The sequence below is a fragment of the Marmota flaviventris genome, chromosome 2, assembly GCF_047511675.1.
Source record: "Marmota flaviventris isolate mMarFla1 chromosome 2, mMarFla1.hap1, whole genome shotgun sequence".
NCBI classification, from domain to species: Eukaryota; Metazoa; Chordata; class Mammalia; order Rodentia; family Sciuridae; genus Marmota; species Marmota flaviventris.
Genome location: NC_092499.1, coordinates 127,021,688 through 127,038,280, shown reverse-complemented (window position 1 = coordinate 127,038,280; position 16,593 = coordinate 127,021,688). Strand labels below are relative to the sequence as shown.

The 16,593-nt window shown below is 41.3% G+C and overlaps 2 protein-coding genes across 2 annotated transcripts in view; one reads left to right on the top strand and one right to left on the bottom strand.

Annotated features, from left to right (window-relative positions):
• The window catches only part of Atp10a (ATPase phospholipid transporting 10A (putative)), a 188,266-nt gene that overhangs the window by 17,556 nt on the left and 154,117 nt on the right, over positions 1 to 16,593 (bottom strand). The window contains 5 exon segments of the mRNA XM_027925819.2: positions 3,035 to 3,219; positions 8,423 to 8,549; positions 8,641 to 8,744; positions 13,359 to 13,926; positions 16,364 to 16,558. Of these exon segments, the coding sequence (XP_027781620.2) occupies positions 3,035 to 3,219; positions 8,423 to 8,549; positions 8,641 to 8,744; positions 13,359 to 13,926; positions 16,364 to 16,558 (1,179 nt within the window).
• Positions 11,434 to 11,787, top strand: LOC114084881 (large ribosomal subunit protein eL43-like). Its single transcript, XM_027925973.2, has one exon. The coding sequence runs from the start codon at positions 11,434 to 11,436 to the stop codon at positions 11,785 to 11,787; it is 354 nt and encodes a 117-aa protein (XP_027781774.2).

Below are 16,593 nucleotides of genomic sequence, written 5' to 3'. Positions count from 1 at the left end.
TTCCCAAACTCCACTTTAGTCAGAGAGAAAACATCAGACACATCCCATTATAGTGACATTCCATAAGATACCTCGCCAGGAGTCTTCAAAACTGCCAACGTCAGCAAAAACAGAGTATAAGAAACTGTCACAGCAAAGAACAGTCAAGGAAGACATGATAAATAAATGTAATATGAGATCCTTGGGGCAGAGAAGGGATGTTAGGCAAAACTAAGGCACTCTGCATGTGGTGTGGACTTCAGTAAGTAATAACAGACTAATATTGGTTCATGAATATAATAAACGTACTACGCTTGTGTAAGTACATCAGAGACAAACTGGGTGTGGTTATGGGTACTCTCTGTAGTCTTTCCAACTTTTCTGTAAATATGAAAACATTCTATATACTAAGCTAATTTTAAAAAATTCACCAAATGGGCTTAGTAGTAGAAAGAAGGTAATAGGAAAATTTCAGTGAATTCAAACATAGATCAATAGGAATTATTCAACCTGGACAACAGAGGAAAAAAATTAAAAAGAAAAAAACCAAACAAACAAAAGCAAAGAAATCCCCACGACCACTGAGGCCATATCAAAAGACAGAACATTTAGGTCAACCAGGTACCAGAAGAGGAAGACAAAGTACAGAAAAGACATTGAAGAAATAATGGCTGAAAAGACCTCCAACTTGGCAAAAGATCTGAGAAGATAATCGGATCCCAGAGTATAAATCAAAAGCAAATCATGTTGAAACACGTCATAATCAAACTGCTTAAAACAGAAGACAAGGATAAAGTCTAGCAGCAGCTAGGTAAAAACAATTCATTAGTTCAAAGATAACAATGATTCAAATGACTATGATTTCGTTTTAGAAACTATGGCGTCTGGAAAGAGAAATATTTTTCACGTGTTAAAAGAAAAGAACTGCCATTTCAATTTTCTGTATGTAATGAAAATATCCTTCAGGAATAAAGATGAAATAAAGAACGTTCTTCAAACAAAAGGGGGATCGTGCCACAAGGCAACTTGGGAAGCCTTGTTTGTTGACCCCTAATATACAAGAATTGAGCCACCCCTTTTACAACCAAATGTCACTGGCATTTGTAGAAGACACCACAAATGGATCATGCAAGCATTCTTTCCAGGGAACATAACAATCGCCAAGAGAGAACATACTGTGGGTCATTAAAAAGAAAAACAGGCTATTGCATGCCTGTAATCTCAGGGATTCAGGAAGCTGAGACAGGTGGATCACAAGTTTAAGGAAAGTCTGGGCAACTTAGTGAGACCCTGCCTCAAAATAAAAACTAATGAGGGCAGCTGGGGTTGTGGTGAAGTGGTAGAGTGCTTGCCTAGCATGTGTGAGGCACTGGGTTCAATTCTCAGCACCACATATAAATAAATCAATGAATAAACTTAAAGCCCATCTATGTCCAAAAAAAAGATTTACCCCCCCCTCCAAAAAAAGAAAACTAATGAGGGCTGGACATGTAGCTCAGTGATAGAATGTCCCCAGGTTTGATCCCCAGTATGGCAAAAAAATATAATAAAATAAAAAAAAAATAAATTTCAAAAAATCAAAATCGTAAAATGCAAGCCCAACCACAATGGAATTAAACTGGAAATCAATAACAGCAAGATAGGAGGAAATTCTCCAAACCCTTGGAAATGAAAAACCAAAAAACATAATGCTTGTAAATAATCCATGAGTCAAACAGGAAGCCCTAAGGAAAAAAAAATTAAAAAACTGTTTTGAACTGTATGTAAATGAAATCACAGCTCTTTAAAATTGTGAGATGCAGATAAACAGTGCCTACAGAAAAAATTATAACCTATGTTGCTTATATTAGAAAAGAAAAATGTTCTCGAATCAGTAACCAAAGAATTCATTTTGAGAAACTAGAGTAAAATAAAAGCAAAACAAGCAAAAAAAAAAAAAAAATGGAAATAACAAAGAGCAGGTATCAATAAAACAGAAAACAGAGAGGGAAATAAATCAATGAAACCAAAACATGTCCTTTGAAAAGGTCAATATAATTGATAGGCTAGTACCAAAATTGACCAAAAGAAAAGAAGCAAATTACCAATATCATAAATTACTGATCCCACAGACATTAAAAGTTAATAGGGTAATGCTATGAACAAGTGACTCTCAGTGTCAGTGTTCTGAGGTCTTGACAGTTGAAGGTCTGGATGTGGAAGTGAGAAAGGAAGGCCGAATCTATGTGTGAGTCCCAAAGAGACTGTGGGAGCCTTCACCACTCTGAGAAGGCCAGGGAAAAATGAAGCGGATACAGCTCGCTGCTCCATCACAAAACTTGTGAGCCAGCATGAGAACATCCTTCAAGGGGAGCTCAGATGTGGCATGAGGGCCTAGATTGTGACAGTACATGGAGTAGATACTTGCTACATACTTGAGGATTTAAACAGATGTGACCTGACGACAAAAATGTTTAATGCCTGTTGGGGCATCCAGGAGACAGTTAATAATCCCAGGGAAGTCAGTGCTATCCTGACCCCACTTTTACATACATAACCTCATAAAAAAATTTCTGATACTGTCAACATGAGTAGTATGTTGGTAAAAGAGGCTGCACTTTGGATAATGGTCCATCACATTCTACCATTATCCAAAGGACGTGTGTGAAGACATGAATTATTGTGGACATACTTTATATACAACCAGAGATATGAAAAATTGTGTTCTATATGTGTAATAAGAATTGTAATGCATTCCACTGTCATTTATTTAAGAAAAAAAAATCAATAAAAAAAGAGGCTGCACTTTGCACTAGCAAAACTCAGATGTGTATTCCTTTGACGCCAAGAAACTCCAGCAAATGCCACATCTTCCAAGGCAATGACAAGCACATCTTAAGTCCCAGAAACATGACACAGGTGCTAAGAGGGATATATAGTGGGCAAGGGTCCTTCTCACAGTAGCTGACAGAATGGAAGCTTTCCAGGTGGTCTTCCAACAACAGTCCTGTCATGGTGGTCCCACAGGACACGAGGCCATCCCAAGAGGAACAAAGGTTTCCCGAAATCCACCTACCTGGGATTCGGCGTTTAGGGTGATGACTTCTTCATCATGGTCCAGAAGTTTGCAGGCATATGCAATGTTAATGGCTGTTTCTTGTTTGTCACCAGTGAGAACCCAAATTTGTAGGCCTGCTTGACGCAATTTAGTGATAGTTTCAGGGACTCCATCCTGTAGGCGGTCTTCGATTCCTGTGGCACCTGGTCAAATGGGCAATGGTGTGAGTGAGCCCTCTCTTCACATGTCTCCAACTCTTGATGGGATTCAAATCCCACACACCAAATACACCAAAGACAGGTGACAGCACAGTCCCTATTGACTGGGAGCTGCTCGGGCTCAGCTACCAGTTGCATCTGACATCTAATGGCAGGAAGTGCCTTTTGGAAGCACACATTGATGATTCACCACTTCAGGGCAGTGGTGGACACTTGTGATATCTCTCTTGATATGACTCAGTCAAGAATGTGTAGGAGGAACAAATGAGAGTCACTGAGCATAACTGTGTATACTTACAACAAAGAACCTTGAATTCTTTCTGACTATCAGGCAGCTAACTTGCAACTTTACAGATAGCTTGAAAACAAACCTCATGGTGAGGTGATAGAAATGACCATATTTTGAGGGATTTTTTTGTTTTTTAAGTCTTAGAAATTACCTCTCCCATGGAAAGCTTCTAGTAAATGAAGTTCACATGTTTGTTCTCAATAGTATTAACCATTTTCTATCAAAACAGATGGCAAGGGCAGACACATTATTTAAATCTTGAAACCAACCTTATCCTGAAAAAGAATTTTTTTTTGCACAATCAAAAAATTAAGAGGTAGCCTTATTGGTCTCACCATGTTAGGAAAAATATACTATAGGTTGAATATCCCTAACCAGAAAAATATAAAATCCAAAATGCTCTAAACTATAAAACCTTATGAATACTAACATGATGCTACATGGAAAATTCCACACCCATCCTCAATATGACAGGTCACAGCCAAAATGCAGGTGCATTAAAAATAATACATGAGATCATCCTCAGATTATATGCATAAGGCATACAATATAAAAAACATAAATGAATTTCAGTTTTCAGGCTTGGGTCCCATCCCCAAGATATTTCATTATGTATCACACAAGTATTTCAAAATGAAAAATACTTAAAATCCAAAACACTTTGGATTCCAAGGTTTTGGATAAGGGATGCAGAAATGTGCTTGGGCCTGCCTCCATTTTTTTCATGTTTTAGCTTTCTTTACTGCATTAGAAGTGAGCAGTAGCCCAAGTACTCCTGGGCTGTAGCCGTGGGTGAGGGCTCTTAGCCATTCCTGCTTCAGTCCTTCATGACACACTGTTCCCTGTGCTGGGACACTACTATGCACTCCATGTCTGTGTCCCCCACCTACCCAGATTCACAAGTTGAAGCACTAATTCCCAATGTGATAGGGTTAAGATATAGAGCCTTTGGAAGGTGATTAGGTTTAGATGAAGTCATGAGGATGCAGTCCCTGATGGCATTATTATCCTATTTTAAAAAGGTACCAGAGAAATCATCTCTCTTTACTATGTGAGGACACAGAGAGAAGGCAGCTGTTTGCAAACCAAAAGAGCCTTCAACAGACAATGGATTTGCTGGTGCCTTGATCTTAGACTTCCAGCCTCCAAGGCTGAAGAAGTAAACATTTGTTTACTTAGACTGGGTGGCTTAAACAATGGTCAAAACAAATTAAGATGTTCTTGCCCTTTCTTCTCCTAGAATGAACAAGTTGGCAGGCATAGGAAAGGGGAAGACAGAATCAAGGTAAAATATACGTAAAAAACAATATTTCTTAAGTATACACTTGGATATACTTTTAAAGAATCACATACTTATGTAACCAGCCCTAAGCTCAGGAACCAGAATGTCACCAGCCCCTCAGAAGCCCCTTGGAGGGAAGTGTGGCTGGTCTTTGCTCTTGCAGCTCAAGTAGTCTATGAAGTAAATCAGATCTGCCTCCCACTCTATGGATGTACAAAAAGTCTAAGTGGGAACTTGCAAAGGGTCCAGAAAGGAAGAAAAGACATTTTACCAAAGCTCTACTCTGATTTGAACCTTAAGAGTTCCCATAGGAAGGAGACCAGGCAGAGTATGGGGCTTAAGACCTGCTGGGGAATGAAGCCACCTATGTTATGCTCTGTGCTCACTGTGAGCATACACCTGGCCACTCAGGCACTAGAAAGGCATTTGGTCTTGGCCTCTCTCCCCACCCCAAGTCCTCTGGGGATCTAGCAGGAGGAAAGAACATGTGTGGCCTGAGTCTCTGAAGGGTCATTCTTTCTGTGATATATTCCTTGACATCCGAAGAAAGAGGGAGGGATGACTTTACTTTCCTCCCTATATCACAGAACCTCATTTATACTTAATGATAAAAATAATGATTATCTAGTAATCATAACAATAGCTAACCATGATGGATTACTGTTAGCTAAGATAATGCTCCTCCTACAGTGCTTGTTATGTATATAACTTGTTAAAGTTTACATACTGAATGTCCCCCAAAGGGCATGTGTCAAAGACATGGTCCCCAGCCCATGGTGCTATGGAAAAGTGGTGGGGCCTTAAAGAGTTTATACCTACTATTAGAAAGGTGTGCTCTTAAAGGGAATACTGAGACCTCAGCCCTTTCTTTCTTTTACTTCTTGGCCACCATTAGGTGAGCAGTGTCCTCTGCCATGCACTCCCACCAAGATGTATTGCTTTGCCACAGGCACAAAGACAATAGGCCAAGCATCCATGGGCTGAAACCTGAAACTATGAGCCAAAATAAACCTTTCTGCCTTCTAAGTTGATTATCTCAGATATTTTGTCACAGCAATGGGGGAAGTGATTAATACATAACTCAATCAGTTTTGTACCCTTCACTAGATCACAACTTCCTGCAGAAAGAGCCTGGTATCCCCCAGCTGCTCAGCCAGGGTGCCTCAGTACAATATCTACCAAGATAGAAAGCAGGGAAGGTCTGTGCAGGTAAACTGCAGTCTTGAAGGAGTTTTCATCTATTCAGGGAAAACCTAACACCTTGAAAATATAAGATCTTTTATTTCAGTAACTAATTGACCTTAGTGAAGGGATTCTTCTTGGGTCACTCCACAGACCTTGCCTATACAATCTGCTGGTTTGAATCAAGCACAGAATAGTATTACAAAGAAAGTAATATATTAGTATTAGAGTTAGAGAAAGTATGCCCACCTGGGCATCACATATGGCTGAGGAAAAAAGGGCAAAGCCCTTTTAGAATGATCTGAAGTCTAGTGTCTTTCTTCAGCATTCCAAGGTAGCCTGTTTGCAATATAATTTATGTGACTTTGACTAAATGCCACCTTCTTTACAATCTGACCCTTGGGAGGGCCTGACATTTCTAAGTATTGTAACGTGGGTAATTGGTAGAGTTTGGAGTGAAGTTAGTGCTGTGCAATGCATCACTGTGCTGGGATGTCAGACGGCTTTCAATGAGAAGGGATAGGATGTCACCAACTGGGGAGTTCCAGATGACATTTAGAGAAACTAACAAGAACACCAGGCAAAATGAGCAGAATGTTGTCATTTGGATTTAGGTTCTTGGCCAGAACATTTTGAAAAAGAAAATTTCAGGAACACAGTGTGAATGGTGATCCTTTCTGCTGATGATATTTATTTGTGGCTCTCTGGGGCTATTTAATATGAGCGCTTAAATGAAAAGATTTAGAAAGCAGTATTTTGCTTTGGGATATGAAAAATAAAAATACGTCATTTCGCTTTCCTAAAACAATGGAGTTACAACACAGAGCCCATAATTCCCTACCTGTAGATCAAGCTGTGGTGAACAATAAATGGTGGGTGGCTCTTGTTTCTTCCAGGTTGGGCTTCATCACTTAAATATACCAGGTAGTAGAAGATCATAAGTGGTTGGCAACTGGCTTGTGGGAGGGAGGCTGAGCTGTCCAGTTTGCCCATTTCTGTGCTGTAAACACTCCTACTTTGCTTGATTTCAGTCTACCAACATGGCATCAAAAGGCCTTGTGAGGGCTAGGGATGTAGCTCAGTGGTAGAGCACATGCTCTGCATGTTCAATTCCCAGTGCCACAAGTTAAAAAAAAAAGAAAGAAAAAACTGTGAAATTCTTGAAATTTTATGCAATATAGAAGGAGGTTATTGCAAAATTCTTGAAAATTTACAATGGGCTCTTGTTAGCAGGCAAGAATATGCTCTAGTACACTGTTGATGCCCAATGTAGGCAACACATTGGTTCCTTAACTGACGCATATCAAAGCCATTTTCATATGCTCCTGGAGGAAAGCCATCTGCCTCAGGGCAACAGTAGGACATGATTCAATCATAATTCTGAAAATTTTTGATTATCTAGGACACTGACCTCACCCTAACACAAAGAACTAGAATGGAGGATAAGTATAAAACCCCTCTTTTAGATGTTCACACAATTGCCCAACTAGAATATTAATTATAGAATCCAAATTAGGAAGAAATTTCTCTGAAAAAGGCGTAGATAGATGTTGGGTATAGTGGAATATTATATGAAGTGTGTACATGTATTCATTATATCTAGTGCACATCAGTCCATTTAACATTAAGTATATTTTATATTAGACATAAAGACATATAGATTTCTCAACTCCTCTGCCCAGAGAATGAAGCCAAGTGAATGCAACCTTTCTTTGTTAAATGGAGAAAGAGAAACTCTCTAGGACTTTATGCAAAATGAATGGGATCTAGGATGAAAGGGAATGTCAATGTCATGACGAGCTCTTCCTGAGAACACCTAGAGTAATAAACTCTACCCATACAAGGACTTAGGTGATTTATTCACTAATTTAATAAATATTAAGTTAAAATTAATTATTTCAAATGTTGAAATGAGCGTAAAAATAATAAATATTTTATTGCTAACACTCTCAGTATTTATTAAATATAAATAGGAACACAGGAAATATGAGCACGTTTTAGTAAATATGAGCCCATTATCTTTTCATCTCCAAAGAATCTGTAAAATATTCATAAAATGCAAAGTGCAGCAGTTTCTGGGGCACAACCCTTTCTCTTGTTTTTCCAGGAGGTTGAAATCCTTTCAACCCTCAATTGTCAAAAGACTTGCTGCTCATCTCTCTTTTTGGTGGAAGAGCTGGATCTAGGGGAGGCAAGTTGGCTGCCATCATGGAATGCTGGGTACATATGGGCCCCATGGAAATAGGCCAGTGAACATGTTCATTCAAGGACCATCTAGGCTGGGGGACCCAATGGCATCAAGCCAGGTAGTTCTTTAACCAAGTCCAGAGCATGCAGATCAGCCACTGACTACAGCCAGACCAGCATCCTCTCCAAGACCCTCTCTTCAAATTCAACACTGCTCTGTAGGACAGGCAGATCACAGGCATAATTACCCAATAGATGCAGATTCGTCTCAAGGCGAATGGCAGATTGGAAAAGGAGCTCCTCTCGGTTGTCCACAGATGATTCTGCTTCTAAGTGGCTTTGCAACCAACAGGCATACTCTTCTTTGCTCAGAACCTATGTGAGATACACTGTTGAATGCTGTGTCAGGCACTGCACACATTGAGGCACCCACTTCTGCTTCTTTGCAGAGACAGTTCCCACTCACCCTCTTGGCAATGCACAAGGTACGCAGGCCTTCCATTGCATACAGGTTGAGGTAATTCTGTGTTTTGCTTCGGATCTTGTTTTGATGCTTTCCTCTGGCGTCATCTAGGTCAGAGTAGAAGCAGGAACATGAATAAAAAGGAATGGCACCCAGCATAACACCCTGCAGTAAATTCCCCACCCCCCCCCCCGCAGTCTGCTTCATCACTTTCAAATAATGCGCACAGTTTCATACAGAATTCAAAGAAATAAATCAACTAATTGGTCTCATCAAAATGCATATTAGCTATTTCTAAGATCACTTGTTGAAATGAGAAACTCATGAAAACAAAAACCTCATCAAAAGACATCCAGAATCAATCCTTTGGTCCAGCCTATTAAAGGAAGGTGCCCATTCTAATACTTATGAAAAATGGAAAATTAACAGAAAGTGCAGTCTCTCTCCTCAAAACATACATCATTGCTAGTTTTACCAAATAAAGTAGAAGACATCCAAATACTGCCTCCTCATGTGAGATGCAGCTGAAATTCAAATATAGCTGAAATTCAAATTTAACTGAATATTCTATATATTTTATTTACTAAATCTGCAACCCTAAATCTTGAGGTCTTGGCCTTGGGGAAGCTTTTCTACTACTATTCCAAGGGCATCCCATGCTGGACCTAGCAAGAAGCACCCTTATCCCTATATCCTGCATTCTCCTAAAGGGTGACAAATTCTTCAAGGGAGTGCCAACTTGTTCTTGGGAGTTGACAAAATCTCACTTGTGTACAAAACAGATACATGAAACATAAACAGATATACAGCATCTCTGTGGAATTAAAATGTCACAAGAGGTCAATTGTTTTTTAAAAGACTCCTTAATGAGGGGTTGGGATTGTGGCTCAGTGATAGACTGCTTGCCTGGCACGTGTGATGCACTGGGTTTGATCCTCAGTGCATTATAAAAATAAATAAATAAATAAGATGAAGGTATTGTGTCCATCTACAACCCCCCCAAAATATTTTTTTTTTTTTAAAAAGACTCCTTAATGAGGTGATAATGAGAATAAAAAGAGTTGCTTTAGATTGCTTTGCTTTAGGGATTTAAATTTCCTGAGAAGATGAAGCTCAAATTTATGTATGTATGTATGTATGTATGTATTTATGTATGTACATATGTACGTATAAGGGGAATGAACTCAGGGGCACTCTACCATTGAGCCACATCCCCAGCCCTATTTTGTATTTTATTTCAAGACAGAGTCTCACTGAGTTGCTTAGCACCTTGCTGTTGGCTGAGGCTGGCTTTGAACTCACGATTCTCTATCTCAGCCTCCTGAGCCACTGGGATTACAGGCGTCTTAGAAGATATGGATAAACCTCTGGTATATTAGCTCTCAGAAGTTGTGGATAACTCTTTCAAGATTCTGATGATTCTTTGAACTTTGAAGTAAAAATAACAAGCCAGGTGAGTGGCACATGTTTATAATCCCAGCAACCTGGGAGGTTCAGGCAGAAGCATTACACGCTTAAGGTCAGCCTAGGCAATTTAGTAAGATCCTGTCTCAACATAAAAACAAAAAGGACTGGGGATGTTACCCCTAGTGTTAGAGTGCCATGGATTCAATCCCCAATACCACCCCCCTTGTCACACACAAGATCAGAATAACAATAGAGCACTCTGGTTGTCCCAGGGACAGGGAAGGTGGAGGGATCTCTGGGTAGGTAGAAAAAAGAGCTGAGCAGGGATATAATTTAAGATTAACCACATTTGTCAAAATAAATCTAGAAGAGTAAATAGAGATAGTCCGGACCATTTGGGACCCTGAGTACCTGGGACAAGGGGACACACAATTACCTGCTGGGGCAGGGAAGACAAACACTCAGCCATGCATTGCTAATACAACCCATTCTCTCCCACTGGGTCAGTTTAACCAACACATGCCTCTTGATGAAAGTATCGTAAGCTCTTTGAAGAAAGAGAATGGGTTAAATTCTGTGACATCTTTAATATTTGGAGATGAGGAGAAAGTGTTAAAATGTCCTTCTTTTATGAAAAAATAGTGCTGTAATTTGTATCTTAAGTGTTCCCCAAAGTCCCATGTGGCAGACTGGCATGGTTGGGAGGTGGTAGAAAATTTAAGAGGTGATGTCTAATGGAAGGTCTTTAGGTCACTGGGGGTATGCCCTCAGAAGGAATGTAGTGAGACCCTGACCTTTCTTTTCCCTTTTGGCCCCCTGGCCATGAGGTGAGCAGATATGCTCCACCATGAACTCCTCATAATATTCTGCCTGTTATAGCCCAAAAGCAATAGGGCCAACAAATTGTGGGCTGAAACCTACAACCATGGGCTAAAATAAACCTTTTCTCTTTATAAGTTAATTATTTCAGGTATTTTGTACACTGATGAAAAACTGACTAACACAGATGCTAATTATCAAAAATTAGTGATAAAAGTTTTGTGTTTTGTCTATATTTGAGATTTTTCTGTTCATTTAAAAAACATATACTAGTAGAGAATACAAGAATGGCAACTGCTGTGGCCTCCTCTGTGGAAACTGTTTCCTTGCACAGCTCAACAGGATTCCTAGCTTTCTTTCTAGGACATGACAGGCCTCTCCTACTACCTTTGTCCCACTCTTGTATTCTAGTGCAAGTCCAGACATTCTACCTTAGACATGAGCCATTGTGTGTGTTAGTGTGTGTTAAAGACTGAAGCATGGGGATCCTTTACGTTATCTTTAATGCACAATCACAAAATAGGACAGAAGTGGTCTCGAGTAGCAGAATAAAATCTGCTTGGCCCATCTATGTTTTTTTTCCATGTGAATGCAAACAAGAATCAAACATCAAGCTCTCTGGTCTTGGGCCTAAGTTGTGGCGACATAGCTAAACGCACTAAGAAAGTCGGAATCATCGGTAAATATGGGACCCGCTACGGTGCCTCCCTCCGGAAAATGGTGAAGAAAATTGAAATCAGTCAGCACGCCAAGTACACTTGTTCTTTCTGTGGCAAAACCAAGATGAAGAGACAGGCTGTGGGGATCTGGCACTGGGGTTCCTGCATGAAAACAGTGGCTGGTGGAGCCTGGACCTACAATATCACTTCTGTCGTCACAGTCAAGTCTGCAGTCAGAAGGCTGAAGGAATTGAAAGACCAATAGAAAGTTCTACCATATAGCAAAAGTGTGGTTTATTGTTAATTGTATTAACTGGATTTTCTGATGTGAATTGCATTAATATTGCCCTTTCAAAAGATTTGTAAACTGAAACCCTTCTAATTTGAATTGGAAAATTTTGCTGAAATGGATTATTGTAATTCAGGTCTTTTTTCCTCAGTAGTCAGAAGATAATGTCATGAAACTAAGTCTTATGGCTTAGGTATATATTTAGCTTTTTTGTTGTTGTTGTTGTTTTTTAAAAAAACACTGTTCAACTACTCAGAGATACACTGCATAATTGTACACAATTTGTTTTAAAGGTAAAAATGCGCTAAAATACACAAAGGATATAGCTAAAAAAAAAAACAAAACAGAAAAAAAAAAGAATCAAACATCAGATTGAAGAAGCTTCTTGCCATACAATGTCAGCCCATGAATTGGTTTCTATGCCAACACTACGACAGGACCACCATAAGGCTAGAAAGGCAACATCCTATCGAGAGTTGGTCGTCTAACTATTTTCAGAAACACATTTGCAAATTTAGATCAGATGCCTTTTGAAGGACACAACTCTGTGATGAGGACATGAAATTCCAGTCTGCAAAGATCCTCTAGCATATTTTTAGGCAACAGGGTAGTCCCAGGCTTTGGTATCCAGAGTTCTGTCATAGGACACTGAGATTATGGTTAATAGGGCTGTAGAAGCCAAACTCCAGAAGGACTTTTATAGTGCATAACATTTTACAACACAGGGTACCCAAAGCTGCTTCAGGATATGGAAAACAGCCAGGCTTCAGGGGTCAGGCAACAGAGCCCCTATTAGGTCCCCTCCAGCTGCCAATAGCATCCTTACCTCTACCCTGCTCTTGACCTCCAGAGCTGATCACACTCATCCTCAATCGTTTGAGTAACGGAGGAGGGAGGACTAGGTTAACTGTACAAGTATGGCTCCCTCCTTGCCTCCCAAGTTCAGGAGCATTTCTAGCTGGAAAGATTTATAGCCTCTTTTGCTGGATAAAGTTCCACCCTCCAAAAACCAAAACAGTGGTTTTTAATCCCCATTTTAAGTCAAAAGGGATAAAAGGGACTGACATGGAGCTGCTGCTTAGCCCAAAGTCAGGACACAGGGTAGTGGGAGACTGACCTGCAGCTATACCTCCTTGTCACCCCACATTGTGGCCTGAGACAGCTCCACACATAGGCTGAAAACTGTGGTCTTGACCTCAAAGATGCCCCCAGTCCATAGGGCAGGAGTGTACTTCCCAGGATTTTTAATCTAGAGGTTTCAAATCTTCACTGTTCAGATTTAAAACCTGATGCTCCACAAGAAATCTCCCAACACCACTGCTCTGGAGCAGGGTTGAGGGAGGAATCCAGTCATCAAAGACCCCTAATGCAGTTTAGTCCAAACCTTTAAACTGGGAAATAGTGATTGAAAGAAACCATTAGATTTTCTAATGGGCATTGTTTTAGAAAAAGGATAAATGAAAATTGCATCACCCACAAGACTGGGTTAGGAGATTTCTCAAAAAATTTTCCCAAGAACGGGGTGCAGCAGGGGAAGGGGCTAGTACCTGAGGAGCAGGGCAGCAGGAGATCCATGACTACTGAGTCAGCCCCCTTGGTGTAGACATTGATCTCATCGGTGAGTGGGTGCCGGATCACCACAGACATCCTCTTGCGAATGGAGTCAAAGCCGAGCGTGTGCAGGAGTTCAAAAGTGAGCCTTCCTAGGTGGGGCAGCTCCACTGACACCTGGTCATGTAGCCGATCCACCAGTGCACAGTTGTAGGCCTTGGCTGCATACACCAGTGCTGCCTCGTCTGGGCTCTCGGCCTCAAACCTCAGCTCCTGCTTTGGCTGAGGCTCCTGGGGGCAGTTGGGTTCCCAGCTGTCTGCAGGGGTGCTGTAGCCATTGCTGGCAATGGCTGGTGTGGGCTGGCCCAGCCTCTCCTCCAGCCTCAAAAGCATGCTGTCATTGGACAGAGCGGACATGAAGCTGCACCCTGATTTGTGGCTGGACTTGGTGGTAGCCAGGCTCCCGATGCTGCTGCAGCCAGAGGTCAGGCGGCTGGGCGTGAACCTCCGGAGGAAATCTTCTATTGTCTTCACTGGAGACTTCAGCTCAAACCTTACCCTCACCTTCAAGAGAAGCAGTCAGAAGACAGGTGAAGGGATGATAGTATCCTCTGACTTTGCATAAAAGAATCAGAGAAGTGTGTTCACCATTGCGAGGCATAAAACCTGGCTTTTTTTTTTTTTTTTTTTGCCAATTATAAAGTCACTTAACAAAGATAATTTATTCCTTTAAATTATGTCCATAAAAATTTAAGTGTACAAATCACATTTCTAAGCCCAAAGAATCTTTTGCAACAAATTAAATATATAGACACTGGGTGTGGTGGTGCATGCATATAATCCCAGCAACTTGGGGGTCTGAGGCAGGGGGCCGGAAAGTTTAAGGCCAGCCTGGGAAACTTAGTAAGACTGTCTCAAAATAAAAAATAAAAAGGTTTGGGGATATAGTTCAGTGGTAGAGTATCCCTGAGTTAAATCCCCAGTGCTATAAATACATAAATACATACTTAGACAAATTCAGGATCTAAATCATTAAAAAATACTTTAACTATAACAATAAGAAATAAAACAAAATGAGATATATAACAAATGTAGATATATATCTAAAATTGTTAAACTTTCCAAAAGTTTAATGATGGAGCAATGAGACCATACTTTAAAGAGCAAATGTTGAAACAACCAAAATATTAAGTTATTATTAAAACTTTGTGATTAAGTAGAGTTGTCCAAAGTTGTGAATTATAGTACTAGCTTCCAGAAAGTCAGGTATTTGGTAAAGCAAGGCAAACAGAACCAGACTATGACAAAGGTGCCTTTTCTTTAGGCCTATGACTTTACTTATTCTTGTTTGTTGATAGGGATTGAATCCACAAGCCTACACTAAGCCTATACTCTTTCACTGAGATACTCCCCCAGGTCACATGTAATGACCTTATGTATGCTACACATTCAGGAGGGGAACGCACACATTCCTTCCACAGCTCCCGATAGCTCCAAATGCTCTTGAAGGTGGCACTCACCAATATGTGGCAACAGAAATGATCTGGAGAAATGTTCATTCTCAGGCTAAGGGTGGGCTAAATATTCCATTCCCTACATAGAACTCATAGCGTGTATAACTTTCAGAATGGCCTCAGTCATGATGGGGTCTCTTACTTACTCAGTAATTGCTACATTGCTTCTGTCTGACAGGCAGGGTCTAACCTTGAAAACAGATACCCCATTCAGGGATGCGCCTGCCAGAAGGCTTTAATGCAGGGTGGTGGAAGATCCTGAAGGCCAGGTAAGGGATGCTGAGAGGCAGCTACATGCTATAGTAGGAAGCAGCTCCTGCCCAGGGCTGGCAGCACAAGCCTGTGGTTTCTGAGTGTCCAGACCTGTCCACTTGGGATCCACTTGGTGCACTGGGGCCTCAGCAGGCTGGCATAGCAGGAATAAGAGCACAGTGGGGTGGCAGCTGCTGTCAGATATACTATCTCAGCAGAGAGCATGACCCACCCTATTCACCCCACATCACTTGCCAATGGCTCATCAGTGGAGCCTGCTGGAAGGGCTGATCCTGGAGGTTAGGAAGGTATAGGGACAGGTCTATGACACATCCAGCCCTCATACACCTTCCTTTTATCCATTCCAAAGTGCCTAGCTTCTAAATATATACACCCATGCTGACGCACAGCCCTCAAGCAACGTGGCCCACCTGCAGGACTTCCTAAGGAGTACTTGGATTATTCAGGATCCCTTCACACATCAAACCTTTCCTGTCTTAAGGGAAAGCCTTAATGTTGGGCCAACCCAAAACTAACTTGGGTACTTCTATTTCCACCACCCTAAGTAACCTGTGATTGATCCTTGACTACTTCTCCTTGAAGGACAATGTTAAACGTCTTTATTAACATTACATAATTTGCTGTGTGCCAAACCCGACTCTGAGCCCTTTCCATAAATCCTCACCACTGCCCCACATCCCAAAAAAGCACAGAGATGGGAACAACACGTCTAAAAGCCTTAAGTAAGGATTGAAGTCCAAGCATGTTGTCCCAAAGTCGGGGTACCCAATCCTTCCTTTCTCCTCTTCTTTGGTAATCTGAGACCTGAGACTCTGGGTAGGTCATATTGGGTAGCCTGCCTTCTGCCCCTGCTCAAGGCCAGGTAGCAGAAGAAGTACCAAGGCAGCTGGAGCCTCCTGAACTCACCTGTCCACCCTATAACAGGGTCCAGGTGGCCACTCTATGCCCTTCCTGTCTGAGGCACAGAAGGTGTCCCTGGCAATGTGTCCTCTCCCACATGGCCTCAGTCCTGACCTGTCCACTGCAGCCTGGGATGACACTACAGAACCAATGCACTGTTTCGCCCTGTGTGAAGCACCCTGCTGCATCTTTCTTAAACCTGAGAGCAGCTCCTTGAAGGAAAGGGAAGCATGCTCACCCTCAGGAAGACTACCAGAAGGGTTTTTGAGAAGATCAAGGGCATCATGTGCTCTTGGGGATACTCCACAACTTGCCTTCTGTCGTGGCTGATCCGGGGATGTGACCACTACTGTATTGCAGATGGTAAGCGCAATGAAGAAATCAAAGACGTCAGACAGCTCTGGAGAAAGTTGGGCCAGAGGGTGCTCCTGGTGCCTTGATATGGCCAGGTACCTGTCACACTCGCTCACCTTCTCTAACAGCTTTGGATCAGGTGTAATATCTTTCTCCTGGGGAGAAAATGGAGACACATGTTGAGTCTGAA

Coding starts and splice junctions, on each gene's coding strand:
- LOC114084881 (XM_027925973.2), top strand. CDS start 11,434: ATGTTTTTTTTCCATGTGAATGCAAACAAGAATCAAACATCAAGCTCT.